The sequence below is a fragment of the Chiroxiphia lanceolata genome, chromosome Z, assembly GCF_009829145.1.
Source record: "Chiroxiphia lanceolata isolate bChiLan1 chromosome Z, bChiLan1.pri, whole genome shotgun sequence".
NCBI lineage: Eukaryota > Metazoa > Chordata > Aves > Passeriformes > Pipridae > Chiroxiphia > Chiroxiphia lanceolata.
In genome coordinates this window covers 15009581-15029503 of record NC_045671.1, presented here as the reverse complement: position 1 = coordinate 15029503, position 19923 = coordinate 15009581, and the positions used below count along the sequence as shown (strand labels likewise).

Below are 19923 nucleotides of genomic sequence, written 5' to 3'. Positions count from 1 at the left end.
CTGCTGAAGGACGGAGAGCTCAGTCATGAATTCCCTGCATGGTGATAGTGTCAAAGGAGGAGAATAACAAAGAATAACAGAAATTTCTCCCTTTGTTATTACTTCCCTTTTGAAGACTGCTACACAGATGGAGTAATATCCTATAAAGAAGGTTAAATATCAGGGAAAGTAATGCTCTCAATGGGTGTATTTCTGAAGTCATGCTGCATTCAGAGAATGCCGAGCAGCTACAGCTCCTGGGCAACCCATACTGGCAAAATCCCTGTTTGACTGTCAGACAGAGGATTAAAAATACCTCTGCAAGCAAACCCAAATGTTAAGGACATTTTTATAAGAGATGGATTTTGATGGTCAGAGCAACAGGTACTGCTGTAGTCACCACATTTAAAGGAAAAAGACTCTTTGCAACATGGCTCAAATGCCAGCTATCGAATGACTAATCCTGTTTTTCAATATGAAAACCTGCATTTGCACAAAGGAAGGCAACTCACTGCTTTCTTTCAAAACTTTACACACTTTAATAACTAAAAAAAAGATCTATCCTGATCTATCAAGCATTACGTTTTATGAGCATCAGTGTCACAGATCTGAAGCAGAGTCAGGAGTGGGTTGGAAAAAATTACAGAGACACATAAAACACACGCAGTCATGGGGCTGCTGCTGCTCTCATTGTCAGCAGTTTTCAAACACTATAGTTCAGCTGGATTTGGTGGTGCCACAGCAGTAGGACTGAGGAGGCAGTAGGGCTCTCTGAAGGCAGGCTGCTCAGGAAACAGCCATGCAAGTAGTTAGGCCTGACATCTTGTCACAAGAATTGTATTAGATTTGGCTGACCTCTGACACTGCTAATGAAAAAATTGGGACAATAGTGGGAAAACAAAGCTTTTTGTAATTTTAGGGTGTTTTGGTCAATGTCTGCCTCAAAGAATTCTCAATGACAGTACAAGAACAACACTTCCAGGAGGTGCAAAATGGCACAGATCAGTTGCTTGGAATACAGAGTGCAATAGAGATGCATGTCTGTTTTCCTAATATGTTGGGTAGAAAGAGAAAGCAAGCCAAAATAAACCAGACATGCTGTGTTTAAAAGCTAAAGTGTTTGCAGAAGAAGCATGGCCAGAGTGTGTAACAATAAAAGGTATTGTTCTGTGCAAAGAATGCAAACTTAGAGCCTTGGAAAATCACACTTCATTGTGAGCATAGAAAAGAGGGGATAGAAGCTCTTTTTTTGAAGGGGAATGGGACTGCAATTGGAAGCTTGGGGGTCTGCCTATGAAGTAATTATAACCTCTCTGAATTACCCTGGCTTTAGGGAAAATGCTGACAGACCATAAATGATCAATGAAACCTCTTCCCTAATTTATTAGGATACTTACTCTCATTTCATATATCTATATCCCAGTCACACATAAAGAGATATCTACCTACCACCTGCAGAGCAGACAGCAAGGCAGAAAGCCTTTCATTTATCTTTCCCTTTCCTTTACACATTTTTTTTCCTTGTCTGACAATCTCTCTTCCTCTTTCTTCTTTATCCACCCCCCACAATCCTTTCTAGGTCCTCCTGACAGAAGCTGGACATACCACGAGCATCCAGGCTCCCTCTGTTTTGAAGCATCTCATGGCTGCTTGCTTTTGACGCCAGTAATGCTGCAGGAAAGAATTTCTACTTTGAAGCTGCTCTTGCAGCTTCTATCTTTAAAGCAGCCTGGGGAAGCCTGGATATGATTTTGGAAGTAATACTGGCAGTCCACATACCTAGACCTATTTCTGCTCTCAGAGCTAACTCAGGTATACTTTCATGATGCCATGTTTTGGCAAAGGTGGGTCTCCAGGCCCAGCTACTGCTTTCAGCCACCATATCACTAGATTGTCCTGGCTGGGAGGAACATACATGGTGTTTAGTGTGTCACTGCAAGCTTAGAGACCCAGTCTCAAACAAGAGCACTGGTTTTACCAGTATCCCAGCTCAGGGACAGTGGGGAAGCATGGGGATAGCCTGCTCAGCTGAGATCTGCCATTTTTAAACTGCTGAGGGGAAAAGTGATCTCCATTCCAGCCTGAAGCACCAGGTGAAGAACAACAGCACTACACTGATCTAAGATCACCAGTAAAAGCTGGAAGGAGAAACTATCTTGCACAACAATTGATAAAGATTTTGCACTGAAAGACATTGCAGATGAGCCCTGCCATCACTTGTGACCTGTCAAGGCCTAAACACTAAATAACAGCAAGGAAACAAAACTTTCATCAGTGATCAGTCTAAAAAAGATATATAGCAGCACCATGGGGTCTCACAGCTGGAAAAAAACCACAGAAAAACAGCATTACTGATATTGGAGCCCCTGTTTGAAGGGGTGGCTGCACAGATGTGCAATGAAATGTGGGATTATGTGCACCGCTAGTGGGTGGGCAATGGTTATGCTTACACACAAGGTAGGGAATGGGGTAGAAGTCCAGAACCTGTGATATAGCAGTCTATAGGAATATGACCTGGAGTAGTGAAGATGCCTGATAAAATGGAGTAGGCATTACTGACACCATTTACAGATGGAGAAGTCTGTAGTCATGTTGGTTTCAGAGTACATCTTTCTCTCTCCCAGCTGCCACAGGGCCACCCAAACCACTGAAACATTCCTCAGCAGCAACAGTGCAGAGTGAACTGGCTCCAGTTCAGTTGGTTTGGACAGTATCGTGGGATATAATAACCAGACTGCTTCCAAAATGGAATCTCAGGGCTGAACTACCACCCACCAGAACAAAGTGTTCACACTAGGTTTATTATAGACTGAGGGATCAGTCAGACAGGATGAGTCAAACATGCCCGAAGGGTTAAGAGGTTACTTTTCAAATTAACACCCTCCTTCTTAATGAAATTAATGAATTAAAAATTAAAACAATCTTCCTCTTCTTTGTATAAGAAACTGTCCTGGCTCAGAGACACTGGGAAATCTGGTTGAATGACAAGTTAGCCAGTGAGCAACAAAAACTACAGATATTAGAATTTGTTCCCCCTGCCATTAGGAATCCCTCCTACTGGTGTCAACTCACCTTGACACCTGCCATGTTTCTATGTGTACTAGGTAAAAAATTTTTGATTAAATCCCAGCCATGTGAAGCTCAAGGCGAATGTTTTTGATGATGTTAGCAGGCCTTTAGGTCAGTACTATTATTTGCCTTTTCATTCAAGGCCATATATCACTAAAGTTGTGTCATCTGCTTCATCAATGACATCAGCTTTGATGGTCTTTTTGATATCCTCTTTACTCAAAATCTCTCCTGTACTTTCTCAGCTTTTTTTCCCCAATGCAATGCTCCCAAGCACCTAACAGCCAACCCAACAGCCCAGACTCCCAATCTTTCTTCCAAACCCTCTGGCAAAACCTACACGATATATGAAATATTAATTCTATTAACCATTACAGAAACACACCACCAAAATATTCAAAACCTACAGGCAGTTCTCTCCCTTTGCAGCCTAGCTTATCTCATCTAGTCTACCATTTCACTCTTTTCTGATTATTCATCAGACGAATTTCCTAAACTGTTGGGCTGGGACTGTTTCCAAACTGTCTATGCAGGGAGAAGAGCAGCACTTCCAGACAAAGAAATGACAATGATGGAGCAACAGAGAACTGCCAGAGGGTCCTCAAGAAAAGTTGCAATGAGGCAACTTGTTTAGATAGGAGAAAAACTAGAGGACACAACTTCTAAAAGGTGCATAAAATGAATAATTTTATGTTCAAATTACTGGCATTAAAGAGCCACAATAGTGAACCCAATATACTGTGTACTACACAGGCTCCAGGTTGCAGTGAGAGGTGTGGTAAATCCTGCTGTGACACAATGCCCATGACAATCCCATCTGTGCTCCACACATCTGGCATGGGGAGCATAGGCCTTAAGCCAGCCGTTTCTATGGGTCTGAGCCATCGTTGAGAGGTCACTATCAGGCAGCACAAAAGGAGAAAGCTGGGGCCTCTGGACAGCAGTATGGTGACAGCCATATCCTGTGCTAGCTGTTGTAGCTGTCCCCTCCTTTGCCAGATGTGAGGTAAATGGGTCTCCCCTGCATCTGACAAGCTGGTCTATGGTCTAAGGCACAGACAGACCATCTGAAGTAATGAGGGAAAGGTGCAAGACAAAGCCTTTCTGTGATCAGATCCAAGTGGCTGTGCATTATTCTGTTCAGAGAGGGAGCAGGCTGAAAAAACCCGTAAGAACATAATTTGTAAGAGGAGGCTAGATAGACAAGCCAGGATTGTTCAGCCAGCGCTGATAGGAAAAGAGTGCCATCTACAAATACCTTGAGGAAAAAGCTCAGCACCAAGGGTTTGGTAACCATTTAGATTAAAAAGCAATGTTAGTACAAATGAGGTATCAACTGCCCATAAAGATCTTCAGCTGAAAACCAGTATTCCCAATCACATTCATGGGCAGTTTTGCAAAAATGGAATCAGGTACAGGACAGGGATGAGTCCAGGCCATCTGGATGTTTTTAAGTTAGAGTTCAAAAATGAATAACAGTGATTATGAAGTGATAATGAAGTGATACGAAGTAGTGCTTGCAGTAGCTGGGAGGTGGAATTTAATGATTCAGGTGGTTTCTTCCATTGCATGTCATTATGTACCCAAAACCATTGTTCCATCCCCATGGCCAACAAAAATAAAAGAGAGGCTCTCATTATTTCCAATTCAAGTGCTTTAATTAGAGCAAAACAGTCAGAACTGTGAAGGCTGTGAAGATAGCTACCATGAGCCAGAGGAAATTTAGCAAGTGCAGCAGCACCTCTGTGAGATTGATGCAAGACAGGAATCCAGTTCAGATACCAACAGAGGGTAATAATTTAGAGAAAGAGACACTTCTTTGCCTAGCAATGGTATGAAGTTACTACAGGTACAATCTGATAATTAATCTAAAAACCAAAGCCATACAAAACACGTTTGCAAATGCATCTTTTAATATAGGCAGCAGGAATAAGAGCCATGTGAGTACCAGAGCAGGAAGGCTGTAAAGGCACCGCTAATTTCTAGTGATGTCAAAGACAGCGCATGAAAAATTACCAGATTCTCAACCAGCACAATAACAATGACACCGAGGACAATTCTCACCGATCCAGGATTCACTTGCTGAAAGAAAGATGAATTATCATTATTGGAAGAATCCAAACCATTTGCACAGGCAAACGAGAAAAACAGATTAGTGTGGAGGAATATAAGTGGTTTTTCTAGATGAAAAGGGTCTAGCCAAAGGGAACTGAGTTACAACCAACAGTGATGAAGGTTCTGATCAGCAGGAGTGCATAAAAAACTGCTGAAGCCAAAAAAGATTAGAGAAACTACACAAAACAGTGAAGTGCATAAAAAACCCCATCAAAACTCAAAACTGTATAAAAGTATTTTTTCTATTTAACTACTTTTATTTAGCATTCTGATATATGTTCCCTGGAAATGAGCTGCTTAATTGTCTGATCACTACACAATCTCTAACTCAGTCATTTCACGAAATAAGATCATATTTTTCACTAAAACCTAAGAATTTAAATTCCGCAAATGTCTTCAGAAAGACCACATATCACTGCCATGAAAGTGAAGCCCTTTTCCAGGGAGTTGCTTTATCTCTTTCAGTGTACTGAAGCCAGGGGCATGAAAGCATTTTCTTTAGCAGCATCCATTTGAGTTCCTCTGTCTCCTTTGACCTGTACAAAAGCCAAATTCTAGTCTCCTCCCTGTGGAAAGATAACTTGCATAGTTTTGCTGTAGTTGTGTTTCTGTTTTTCCTTTGCTGGACTTTTGGCTGACTGACAGTTGCTTTGCTTTGCAGACAGGGGTGAAGGTCTGTTTCAAGACTCCCAGTTCTAACATATTATCTTTGTGGAAGCTTCTGGAATTGGATGTTTTAAATAGGAACCCTTGAAAGAAATGACCCGAGACTTTCATACAGATTTGCAGAAGAGCAGACACTAAAGTGCAACACTTAACACTGAATTCGGGGCAAAAGAATATTCCTTTTAAGGCCAGTGTGGAAGTTCTTGCATATACGTAAATCAGTAAATACGTGGGGTAAAAAACCACATATCCACATAATGAAAGCGAACAAACAAGCAAAAATAATACAAGCTAAATGCTACATATACATAATAATACAAAAAGGCTACCGCATTGGTTGGTGCACTTCCCAAATTTGTTTTAATAATACTAGTTTGATTTCAATAATACTTAATATGGAGGGTAATATACTAATTATATTCTGTGAATTAAGGAATTGTGTTGTTAGGAAATTATAAGTTTGACCTGTGACTAGGAGAGATCACAGGGTGAGTGTCCCGTGTTTGCTAGCACATATTCTATGGGGAATAAAGCAGACTCTACATCGTGGCAGCATATTATATATTCTCATGCTTCTTTGAGTCTGGTTTTTCTAAAATTCTATTGCTTTAGCAGAAAGAGCTGTGGCGTATTAATATAATAGGTAAATAAATTAAACTAGCTAGTTGGGGGTTCAGCACCAAATCCTCTTTATTCAAATAAGACGACACCTTTTATATACACCTCAAAGTAACATGTGACTCCCTTGACCAATTACCAAGGGCATCTCACTGCCCATGTGTGGGAGTACTTCGGGACTTCATTTCCCAGGATGCCTCATCCAGCAGCTTTCCTGTAATCCAACTCCTACAAAGAGCAGCCTTTAGTAGTGTAATTGAGCAGCCAGGTATAAATATGAGGACAGCAGGGGAGGACAGCAGATCCTTCACTGCACAGCCAGCAGATGTGCTCAGCTGCAAACGGATGTAATTGGGCCTTGCCACCCACAGATGGAAAAAGAAGGATGAGCATGCCTAAGCTTTTACCCCATGAAAAGCTCAAGGGAGAAAAAATCTGCTATCTGGCCTGCTTACATAGCTGTGATTTTCCTCTTGCCCTGGTAACATTCCTACACTGGGAATCTCCATTGGGCTGGCAACTTAACAGCTTGATCTCAAGGACACACTATTGCCATGCAGGTAAAAGGCACCACTACCCACCAGTATCATTCCACCAATTTTTCCCCTTTCCTTCTAGTAGCAGCTGCAGCCTCCTGTATTGAGTCTCTCAGGCTATGCCACTGTACCAGAAAAAGGGAATGTTTTAATTTCCTGGATGCCCTGTTCCTGAATGCAATCTCTGAGTTCTCCGATAGAGCTCACCCAGCATCAGGAAATGAGCAAGAGGTGTTCACTCACTCCGCGAAACCTTGAAAGGGACAAGAATATGGTGAATACATGAAGCAGGCTAAGGGGTCTTCGTTTGAGGCATAGACCACTAAGGGGAAGAAAGGAAGCATTTGGATCCCTTGCATTTGGATCCTCCTTCATTCAGAGCATAGTGCCTTGCCTTGCTTTAGGCTTGAATGTTATGATCTCCCACAGCGCAATGAGTATTCCCAATCCCAGTGCAAATAGGATAAACTATGATTCTGAGGTACTGAGTACCACTAGTCCTGGGTGCATGCAAATTTCTCTTTCAAACATCTATGATTTTCAAACTTGTTAACATGGTTAGGAACACGCATGGACCAGCATATCATAGTAACTTGTGGGATGCACCAGTGCATTTTTGGGAAATCTGTCTTTATTGAAAAAGAGGTGCTGAGTGCTGAACTGATATTGACCTCAGTAAAAATTCTGTTGTCTAAGTCTAACTTGAAAACTCAGCGCCACATGGTCTATCTTAAGTATTCAGAGATCACAAGAAGAGCATAGGTTTTGTAGAACAGGTCCCTTGTAATTTAAATTATCAGAACAATATTGTAGAGATTGATTTTGAATACTGACTTTAAATATGGTCTTTACTAAAAAAATAAAATCCTTATTAACAATGCCCTTTTTAAAATTCACTTCTATATACGAATCATTGCAAACTTGGAATTTAGAGTTCAATACTGTCTGATCTCATCTGAATTGAATGGCTCCTTCATTTTCTTCAGAAGCTCTATTTCAACAACATTTTCATTTATAAGGCACTATTTACTTAAGGAATTGTCACAGGAAAAAGATTTTCTTGCAGCATCAGGACTCCCTCTAGTGTCGTTACAAACAGGATCTTTGGGGATCTATATAGACTGAAAGTTTGTGTTTGCTTTTGATGAGATGACATCCATAACTTATTTATATCTGAGGTCAACTATTGCATATGCAGCTGGCACATTGGAACCATCCTACAGAGGAGGAAGAAAGAACAGAAACTGGAATATTTTCTATGGTGCATTTCTGTCTCTCTGACTGAACGATTGGAATTTTTTTTGTAGAGGAAACAAATCTTGGTATGCTTTAAAGACATAATAAATCCTTGAGTAATAAAAGTCAAACAGGAAAAAAAAATTAAAAAGCCAAACCACAGAAATCTGGAAACTGCAAAAACTAAAAAAATAAAATAAAATAAAATAAATACAATAAAATCTACACTTCTTAAGAAACCTAAGTCCCGCTGAAAGCAAGCAGGACTCAGGGTTGGAAAATCCTGAATGACTTCAAAATGTGACTCAAAGCTATAGCTATTTAGGCCTTTCTCAAGATGTGACTTTTCTGTTTTCAGAAGTCTCTTAATTTTGTTCTAAATGACGATGAAGATTTCTGAATTATGGCATCACATAATGATGCTAGTGACTGCTAGGTTATTCACTAGAGACTGATTATGTTTTTGTGACTGCATTGGTGTAGCTACAATGTGGAATAGATTTTAAGTTTCACATACCCTAAAATAACTGCATCATATTCCCAAATTTTGTCCTATACCATGAATCACAAGGTATTAGAAAAAAATATGGCTTATTCTTTTTTACAAAGGTTTGGTAGCTCAGCATCCAATCACATTATTCATTTCTCTTCTCTAACTCAGACCTCCAGGTGGTGACCTGGTGCAGCACAGAAGTGCCCCTGGCTTGCACAGCGTGCTGCATGTGGCCTCATCAGGAGCGCATATGATACCAGGGCTCTTGCACTCCCTGTCCCGCTGTATCTGCATTTAACCCCAAAACACCTGGTATGGTTGGGATAGTCCCATTTACCTACCTTCTGCCTCTCATTCAAGCACATTGCTGCAGTATTTTTTCCTAATACGGTTTTGACTACTATTTCTCAAAGCCTACAGTGCAAATGATGCTGTTCTTTCTGTTCCAGCAAAATTCTTTGTCCAGGGCAGGGATATGTTAAGTCAGACACATGTAATTCATGAATGATGCCAAGGCAAAATTTTTCCCCAGGCTTCCCTAATGCAGCACAGAGTTTTGCTGATGCACATGTGGAGATCTGCTTTTCCAGTCTCTGTCATGTTATAAATTATTATCCCATGTTAAGTTCTCTTTTTACCCTTCTCGTTCACATCTGGACTCATGTCTTTCAGGTGTCGGCACTTTTTACAATTCCTCCTCCCGATTTTCACAAATCTTCTTTGAGTGCCTGTGTGAAGAGAATGAATTTTACTAGGCCGCTGTCTTGGAAATCTTTAGTAAAGCCTTTAAGTGATATCTGGGGGAAGATCACTCCCCACGATTTCCCTCTGGGCACAGATCCCCTCTCCTGCCACATACATTATCCTAAAACCATAGACAGCAAAGCTTGCCAAAAATTTCTAGGGAAAATCTAGACTAAATGGTGACTGTAAACCTCAAAGGAAGAAAATAACCAGACAGCTGACACAGAGAAAAGATTCATGCCATAACCTTTTTTCTCCTTTCTGCAGTTTTGGAATATTGTCTCAGTTTCACTCTGCTTACTTAGTGTCAGATTTCAGGTCACAAATTCCGGTCCTATGTGTAAGGGAGTAACAAGTTAAAAAAATAATGGACCTGTTGAGACACATTGCAGTGCACCCTGCCAGCTGATAACATCAGAGAAAATTTCATGACTGCAAGGCTGTTCCTGGAACGGATGACTTATGTAACTCAAGGCATATCTGCATATTTGAATTAAGTGCAGTAAAGGCTTATACATGAGTAGCTCAAGTGTGCTCTATAAAACATTTTTTGAACTGAAACTGTGTTTTCAAGAACAGGACACCAGTGATGAGGTGTGAAATGCATAATTTTTTCTAATTTAGGTCTTGTACTGGTTATAATGTGACCTTATCATTCTCTGCAACTACCTGAAAAGAGGTTGTAGCCGGGTAGGAGCTGGTCTCTTCTCCTAGGCAACTAGTGACAGAATGAGAGGAGAGTCTTAAGCTGCACCAAGGGAGGTTCAGGTTGGACATTAGGAAGAATTTGTTCACAGAAAGGGTGACTAGATATTGGAATGGGCTGGAGGTGTTCAAGCAGAGACTGGACACGGCACTTAATTCCACGATCTAGTTGACACAGTGGTGTTTGGTCATAGTGTGGACTGAATGGTCTCGGAGGTCTTTTCCAAAATAATTGATTCTGTGGTTCTGTACTCATCTCAGTTTCTGATCCCATTGGTTGGACTTCCTGTTACATGTTTCTTCCCTAAAGCAACGTGATGTGTTTCTTTACGGACGGTATGCAAACACTTCGAGGGAGGGGGCTGCAGCCAGAAGAGGGGAATGTTTGGGGATAGCTCAGCCTCCCCCTGCGACAGGCAGGCCACGGAGGGAGACTGAAGTGGCTGAACGACTGGCAACAGCTGTACACCACATGAGGGCAGGTCCCTTCCGAAGCACAGATTCAACCACAGCCTTGAGGAGGGCCAAGCCCGTCCGTGGTAGGGGTAGCCGGAGCTGCAGGAAGGAGTTACCCTGTGTCCTATGCCAGGCCGCTGTTCCTGGAGCTGGGGGCGGGCCGGCGCAGGAGCTGCGCTGTGAGGAGGGCGGGAAGGAGGGAAAGAAGGACTGAGGGAAGGAGGGAGGAGGCCGTTCCGGGAGAGCGGGCGGGGAGCGCGGGGCCGGGGCGGCGACAGTTCGCCGCTCCGCAGCGCCAGGCCGTGCTGGGGGTGTCCGGCCGGGCCGCCCCTCCGGCATGGACGGCGCGCCCGCCGCGCTGCTGGTGGCGGTGGTGGCAGTAGTGCCTGCCCGCCGGGCGGCTCTCGCAGGTAGGGCCGTGGCGGGGCCGGAAGGCACCTGCGGCCGGGGGGAAGGGGCGGCCCGGCGCCGACCGGCCGCAGCTCCGGCGCGGGGGGAGCGGCGTCCCGGGCGGACCAGGCCGGGCGGCCCTGGGGCTCTTCGGAGCACTGGAGCCACTTGTCGCCGGTGCTCTCGCGGAAGGAGCAGCCCGAGCGGGGACTGGCCGCTGCCCCGGCCCGGTGCCCGGGCCGGCAGCCGCTCGGCCGGGGGCGGGATGCCGGGGCTCTGCCGACGGTGGGACATTTTGTGACAGCCTGATGTCCCTGTTCCTTGAAGCGAAGGCCGAGCCTGGCCGCTCGTTGTGAGCCCGCGCCGGTGCGGGCTCCTCCCGCTGTGGAGATGCTGTGACACAGCTAGACTTTCTAATAAAAACAAGGAAAACCCAAGCCACGTGGATGTAAACTTCCCCCATCCCGCCCCCGACCCCAGTCATAACTGTAATATGTCCTTGAGGAAAGTGCTAAGGAACGTGCAACAACATTCCTTGTGATGCCTTCCCTGTAATATGTCACAAGGAATATGCTATGGTACGTGCAAGAACATTCCCTGTGATTCCTTCCCCTGCTCTGGCATGGGTGTGAACTAGTAGTCTCGATGTTAAGTGTCAGCCGGTAACTGCAGGTATCTGCTTTTTAGCATACAACTTAAGCTGTTTTATGCTTGGCCTTTCAGATGTGCCAAGACATGCCAGTCAGCTCACTGCTGGTGATGCATCTTATGGTGCAGGGCCTGGGCAGTCACCAAAATCACTGGAACAGCCAAAAACTTCAGCTGGGAATTGTATTTCTTCTTGAGATACAGCTTGAAGTAGATTATAATTTGAGCATCAAAGACTGGTAGTAGAGTTTATTATTTAAATATCTTTTTAAAATAATGGATCATCAAGCAGTTGAAGTAGTGTGGTCTTTCATGCTCTTTGCAATTCCATGTGAGATGAACCAATTGCTGTAACTCTTTCTTTAGAAATATTGAGTGTCTGATCTGTGATTATGTGGTGTCTGTTTCACTAGATGAGAAGACTAGTTAGAAACAAACTAATATTTGTAACTTTAAAAAAATTGGTTTTAGTTCTTCAGAAATTAATGAGAGCCTAATTAGAGGTTAAATTCCAGCTCTTTTCTCTTACTCCAGGTGCTATTATAGCTATAGCCTTACCCAGAGATAATCTAGTGAGAAGAAAAACCAATTGAAGACTGGAAGGAAAAAAAATAGGACTAACTGCTTCTTATAGACAGCGGAATGAAATTAGGTGTTAAGTGGGTTTCCCAATTCTTCAGTTTTCAGTGAGTTTATGTTATAGAACCAGAAAATAACAGCAGTTCCATTCGTTTCATGTTCAGTGCTTTAACTACAGGACTGTCTTTTATCTGGAAATCATAGAATCATAGAAAGTTTTAGGTTGGAAGGGACCTTTAAACATCATCTTGTCTGGTGTGTAAAGCATTTGTAGATGCAACACAAGGTTATTCCTCACTGTATACATTTTAGGTGAGTGTAAGAGGCTTGCAGACTCTGATAGTATTTCATTTACCCAAAAAATCTCACTAAATTCTACACTTACAAAATGTGAATCAACCCTGAGAATTCCCTTTTGAATAATGGTTATGTTAGCCTTAAAGGGCATTCCCAATAAATCTGACAGCTTCCTTTTCCAGTTCCATTTTTACTGTGTCCTGTCCCCTGCCGTTGATGTCACCTGCTACCAACAAAGATGGACGTAGTACTTTTTCTTTATGAAATGTCCTATTTTGGTTGTTTTTGTTTCTTCTCCTCCCATCATTCTGTTGTATTATTTGTGCTCCTTATCCTTGTTGCAAAGCTTCATTAACCAAACTCCTGTTTTTTGAAGTTTCAGCAGCGTGTTTTGGAGAGTGTAAGATTTGCCAACCATATTATGAATTCTGTGGTACTAGTAATGTTTTTCAGTCTCATCAGTTGAACTTGATCATATTTGTGATGCAGCATGTACTGTGTTAAAAAAAAGAACATTCTAAGTATAGTTTCAACTAGCTGTGAAGTAAAAAAAAGAAGCCATTTTAAAAGTGCATTTTTATTTATAAGCGTATATTTTCTGGAGCTTTTTTCCCCCAGGCGATTAATAGTAGTTTATGCTGAATCAGACTGAAAGGTGTTTCGCTTTTTCCTCCTGCAAAAGTGAGAGGCATTGAGATTCTCTGTAAGATACAGGACTGTGACCAGCATTGGATTACACCAGTGTAAGGGCAGTCATCATGCTCATGAAGTGCTGGTTAGGACTTTAAAGCCCGTTCAATCTAGTTTTAATGGGCAGTCACACCAGCTGTAAGAGTTTCTGACATGAGGTCAGGTTTCAGTCAGAAGCTTGAGAAGAGTTAGCTACCAATCTGATTCTTCACTGTTGTTCAAAAACAAAAAAAGCAAGTAGAAAATTACTTAAAGTAATTGCAATCAAATTTCATTTTTTAACTCTAGTTTCTTGAGGTTTGAATCAGCAGAACTGACCATCTTTATTTCCAGAATATGCCGCTCTGGACAACTCCATGAAATCTATGGCAATTTCTTTTGCTATTTGGATTATATTTTTAAAAATAGTGATTTTTATCACTGATGTGCTATAAATCCAAAACACCGCACTGTACCAGCTACTAAGAAGAAAATTAATTCTATCCCAGCCAAACCCAGGACAGTTATGCAGACCTTTCCAAAGTTCCAATGAAATGTTACCCATGTAAGGTATTTTGCCCGAAAGAATTATTTTTCAGTTAGTTAATGAATTTTTCTCTTATCTTCATAGCATCTTTATCAGAGCACTTGGTTTTTTTTCAGAAGCTTTAGTATAAACTAGTTACTTTTAAAGTAACTCTATGCAATTGCTAGAACTCAATATCTATTTCTCCAAAATCCAAATTTGAGATTCTCCAATACTCACAGTGGTTTCAAACATGTTACCGACAGATTCAAGATGAAAGAAAGAAATACAGCTAGATAGGGAAATAAATGTACAAGTCACAACATTTTGTAACAGATACTTGCAGCATGTGAAAAGAATCATTTTGGGTCAGTTCTGATGAACGATTCCAGCTAAGTTACTCAGCACAGGACTGAGACATTTTAAAGCTACAAACTTTTGGAGGAGTGTCTGTACACTAGGGAATTCTCCTTGGAGAGGACTGACAACTGTTCATGTGGTGCAGTGATTGAAACCTTGGACCTGAGTGCAAAGCTGTTTTAGTGGGAAGGAGCTAAAGAAATGGTTTGGTTCTATGGGAAAGCTCTAGGCATGTTTATAGTGCAGGATGTGAGTCCATGCAGTAATTGCAAATGTATCCTTTAATCATTCTGTCTTTTTTTAAAAAAGCCTGTTACATAGGGTACCCGGAATTTGATGCTCTCTCACTAATGTTTTCTCTCTTTTTGATCTGTCTCCACTTGTGCTGTACAGTCATAGCAAACAAGGCTTTTAAAGTTATTAATATCACAACAGCTTTCTATTTGGTATTTATAGGCTCTGAACACTTGTTTCCATCACTCAAATCTTATCCCAAGGGAGAGTCTTCCTATTTTATTTATGTTGAAGCTGTTTTTCCTGTGGTTTAGGGAAATAAAGATCAGACTTGCATCTTCATCTGTTGAGACCTGCATGTTTTATGTTAGTTATGGCAGAAGCTACTGGGACTCAAGCTATCTCTTTGTTTGCCTAGCATTTAGTGCATGAGGACTCTTAAATGAGGATTCAAGCTATACTTCTATATAGCTAAACGTATTTTTACTGTTTGGAAACGTGCCTTCATCTCTAGATCTGTACAATCTCTAGATTGTACAACCCCTCCACCTCTTATTGAAGCACCATAAAAGACTTGTTAGTACAGAAGAAATATAAGGTATGAAAAAAAACTGTTTTGAGAATGGAGGGACAAAAACTGCCCCAAGAAGGGGGACAAAGTTATCTATGTGCATTGCTCATGTTAGCTGTGTAGTGACTCTGAGCTTGGTTTCTTGTAGATACATTTGTACAGTTTTTAGTTTCGGCGGTGGAGGAGTGATGAGGCTTATGTTTCTTTGTGCTTTGAGTACAGAAAGAAGAGAAACATTATTCAAGGTGTAGCTGTTGGTTGAATTTGATAATGTTTTTAGCACTAGAGAATGAAAGCTGAACAAAAAGATGTCAACCAAATTCCACCACTAAGTGATGAATGAAGAACCTATTGCTCTGTGACTATGAAGGCTTTTGCTATGCTTGCCTGATTTCTTGTGGTTGCATCAAAGAAAGATGTTGTGGACAGAGCTGGTTGAGAATCTTCAGTGATATTATTTGAAACACAATTTTCAAAACTTACACTTCTCGTATAAATGTTACCTGTTGTGATGGAAATATCGGGAAGAATTTATAGCGTTGAGGGTTGGCTGTAAGGGAGAAGGAAGAGGGATGGGGACCGCAAATTAGTAACTGAGTTTGAACAGATTTTTGAATTTGCATCCCAACTGATTATGCGTCTATTTTCTTGAGCCTTTGTGTATCTATTTCTGTGTCCATAATGGGACATTAATAACTGACATAGATCTGGCTGTCATTCTCAGCTGCTTTCACTTGTCTTTTCTATTTGAGGCCCAGAGGTGTTACAGAATAAGCTATCTGCCCAGGCACTGCAGAGGAATCTTTCCCTATATGACATGCTGAATTCACCTTTTCCAGCAGCAAGGGACCTTAAAGGCTGGTATTGCTGGTTGAACTGCACATACTTTCTGTAACGATATGATAAATGTCAGATGGTCCATGACAAAATGTCCCTGTTTCAAAAGCACCAGATTAATTTTGAGGTCACATACTTTCTGTAATGATGTGATTAATGTCAGATGGTCCATGACAAAATGTCCCTGTTTCAAAAGCACCAGATTAAATTTGAGGTCAGTCATAACATGGTTTCAGCCAAAAAGCATTCTAAAAGTGTCTGTTCTAGAAGAACTTGATTCCTATACTGTAATAACACGCTTCTCAGTTTGGTGGGTACAGAAGCAGAAATTATGTCAAGGCACTGTGGGTGGTCTTGGCCCAAGATCTCGTTTAGTGTTGGATCAATGCCTACCTGCCCCACCTGCAGTGATGGATTCTGACTCTGAAGAGTTTTATGGAAAGCAAAAGCTTTAACTTATGTTTCTTTTTTCCTTTTTGGGAAATTCATATATAGTATAAATATCAAACTTTTTCCCAGTGGTGCACTGCAAAATATTGAGTTTGCAGCTTCATTCTAGTTATTCCAAGTTGCACTTAATAATTCATAGATAAATTTATCTTTCTGCTGAGTTGCCTCCCAAAAAATCCAATTTTTTTTCCGCACATACTCAAGTCTGTTGAAAATGTAGTGTATTTAAAAGTAATTTTCGATTTCCATCAGCAATCATTACTGTTCATTCAGAAATTAACTAAATTTGGGGGCCGTGTTATAGTGATCGTAATGAAACTTTCAGGATATTGACATCTGTGAAAGATTTTGATTTAATTTGTTAATTTCTGAGGAACTTGACTGATAAATTTTAATGGAATCTCTTACTTGCCTGTTCTGTGGGGGTGCGAGGATGAACATAAATGAACGTAACTGCTTCTTGGAGGCTCAGTAGGGTGAGGAGAATGGTCTGTCTTCTCAAGGTGAAACTTCTTTTGTACCCATAATGTTATATTGATGTTCTGATGTTACTGTGATGCTGACGGAAATGGAGTCTTCTTTTGATTAGGACAGGTTATTTCAGACAGCTGGGTTGTGCTACTTGTGATCTTCAGGAAGTGTCATGGTTTAACCCCAGCTGGTAACTAAGTACCACGCAGCCACTTGCTCAGTCCCTCACCCCATGGTGGGACAGGAAGGATAATCAAGAAAAAAGAAGTAAAACCTGTGGGTTGAGATAAGAACAATTTAATAATTGAAACAAAGTAAAATGTAATAATAGTATTGAAAAAGGAGACAACAAAAAGAGAAAAGTAAAACTGCAAATCAACAAGTGATGCACAATACAGTTGCTCACCATCTGCTGACTGATGCCCAGCTGTCCCCAAGTTTATATACTGGGCATGTTGGTCTGTGGTATGGAATATTCCTTTGGCCAGTTCAGGTCAGCTCTCCTGGCCATGGTCCCCTCAGCCTCTTGTGCACCTGCTTGCTGGCAGAGCATGGGACACTGGAATGTCCTTAACTTAGGGTGAGCACCACCATGTCACCAACATTATTGTCCTACTAAATCCAAAACACAGCACTATGCTGGCTACTAGGAAGAAAAATAAGCTCTATCCCAGCTGAAACCAGAACAGGAAGACAGTATCTCTGTGCATCATTTACTGAGGTGGAAATCAGGGGACTCCTCTCCTTACCTGTGACACTGGATCTACAGTTCTATAGGGTAGGGACAATCTCCTATAGTCCATCTGTACATTAAATAGTACAGTGACAGTCCTAGGCACTGCCAAAATATGAATTTAGCACAAAATAAAAAATTATAAATATTTAACCTGTTTCCTGAGTTATTAGTCATTTCTTATACTGGGGATTTGTCTATAGTTCTGTTATTCCAATACTCGCTTTAAAGAGGAGGTCTGTCTTTATTGACTCTACAGAATAACATTTCTATGTACAACAAATGGCATAGGTTCTCGCAGTCTGTAAATTTTATGTAAGACTTGTAAGGTGTATTAGAGCTATTTGATGAAAGTTTTTTTGAGCTAGAAGTACCCTGGTGAAGAAGAATTCCTTTTGATTCCAGTTGGAACCAATTTTTCTTAGCACAGTGGTGACTCTTCCTTTGGAAGAAATATGTGTATTTCTGAGGATAAATCTGAGGGTTTTTCCTGTGTTTCTCTGGGTACTTTATATAACTTGCTATTACATAGTCTTTGGCTGTGGGGTTTACTGAATGTTGTTCTTGGGAAAGCTACCTAGAATTTTTATATATCTTACAGCAAAGTTTTAGATACTGTTAATGATTATTTCATGAATCAGCTGCTTAATGAGATCTTTGATTTGGTAGTCTGTGCAGAATCCAGTACAGAGTCTGAGTTAAAGCCACACTTTGTAAGAGTCATCAGAGTGTATTAGATTCAGCATGGGGACAGCTAATGTAGGGACTGGAACAATTAAACCTCAAAAGTCCTTTGCAGTTAGGTTTGACTTTCAAAAGAACTATTGTTAAAATGAGGAAGTTATTTCAGAATGAAGTTAAAAACTGCATAATAAATATTTAACTGGTGGTGTCCTTGCAGAGTTGTGTCCAAACACAGCTGAAGCATCATAAACCCTAGCAGATGTAATTTGAAAATAGACACATCTGGGGGAAAAAATAAAAAAGGTCAAGGATCAGCTTGAAGGAGTCAAAGCTTTTACTGAATCCTTCTTAAGTTCATCAAGAATAAAAACCGTGCTGAGGGTCTGTGCAGCCAGTTGATTAAGTTATCTGTATAAAAGAATGGGCATGGCTACTGCAGAGAAGCTAAATTAAATGGTGTTTGCTGCTAACTGGGAGGATTCCCAAACTGAAATTTCTTTTTTTGGGGTGGAGGCAGGGAAAGAGAGGGGTTGACCTAAAAAAACTTGAGGGTGAAATAACTTGATTGCTTGGAGTGATGTCTGATCTCATGCTTTTAAGTCCCTGGGTACCTGAAGCATGGATGGTGGCAGATTTTATTCCGGTATTTAAAACAAGAATGACCAGGGGTCTGTAAGCCTGACATCCATACCTGTCAAATTTATAGATACTGTAACAAAGGATAGAAGATGCACAAGTGAGTAGGATCAACTTGGGAGGAGTCTGTACAATTTCTTTAAAGTAGGTTCTGCTTTACAAATCTGTTGCAGCTTTCTTGACCTGGGTGTGCAAGTCATCTAAGATTTAGATTCTCAGAAGGCTTTTGATAAAGTTTGTCATCAGAGGCTTTTGAACAGCCATTGAATAGGAGTGCAGGGCTTTGTATAGTAAGTAATTGATTAAGTAGGAGGAGGCGTAAATGATTGATTTCGTTTTTTCATATGTCAGAGGGAAGTTACTACCAGAGTTTTTGAGGCTTTGGTCTTAGGATTTCTGTTGTTCAGTATAGTAGTAATGGGGATGGTAAAGGCAGTGAGTAGACAAATGAGAAGGCTTACTGATGATACAGTCAAGGCAGAAAAGAATATTTGAAAGAAATTATTCAATATAATTGCACTGCTTCTACAGTTCTCAGTCATCACTGTTGGAGATTGAATACTGGGCTGTATTCACGCTTTGTCCATACTTGTATGGCCATGGGGCTCTTATTTTGTTGGGTGGACTGGTGAATTCGGTGTCTGAGATTTATTTTAAATTGTGCATATTAAAGTTTATAGAGAGTAATATAAATTTTTTTACATACATTTAGCTGTAGATAAGAAAAAGAGAGGTTTTTTGTGTGCAATTAAATTTCCCGTTTGTTTTCCTTTATTTCTTTCAGTATCGTTTTATGGTGATAGCTTTGTAGAGCTGAACACGGCAGAGGTATCCTCTCAGAGATCTTTACAGTTGCAGTTTCGAACAAGCAAGGCGCAGGGACTGCTTTTTCTTGCAGCTGGGAAGACAGATTATTGTTTAATGGAGCTACACTCAGGATATGTACAGGTATGCTTTATAACTGTACGTAAAAAGGTATGTGTAGCCTGTATTGCTCAGTGTTTTTCTTTAAGCTGTTGTCTATAACAAGTCTCAAAGTTTCTGTTTAAAGAAATGGAAAAATCACAAAATATAATTGATAATTTCAAAATATGGTATTTATTTCTTACAATTATATCTCTATAGGCTTTGAGATATCTAGATTTTGAAATCAAGGTCATTGTGTTCAAAGCATGACATTCAGTAAAGGCAGAATTTCAGATTTGATGATGTTAGCATCAT

The 19923-nt window shown here is 40.9% G+C and overlaps 1 protein-coding gene across 1 annotated transcript in view; it reads left to right on the top strand.

Moving 5' to 3' along the window:
- The first annotated feature begins 10938 nt into the window (after positions 1-10938).
- The window catches only part of LOC116780428 (chondroitin sulfate proteoglycan 4-like), a 41746-nt gene continuing 32761 nt past the window's right edge, over positions 10939-19923 (top strand). The window contains 2 exon segments of the mRNA XM_032675430.1: positions 10939-11027; positions 19487-19650. Of these exon segments, the coding sequence (XP_032531321.1) occupies positions 10955-11027; positions 19487-19650 (237 nt within the window). The 5' untranslated portion in view covers positions 10939-10954.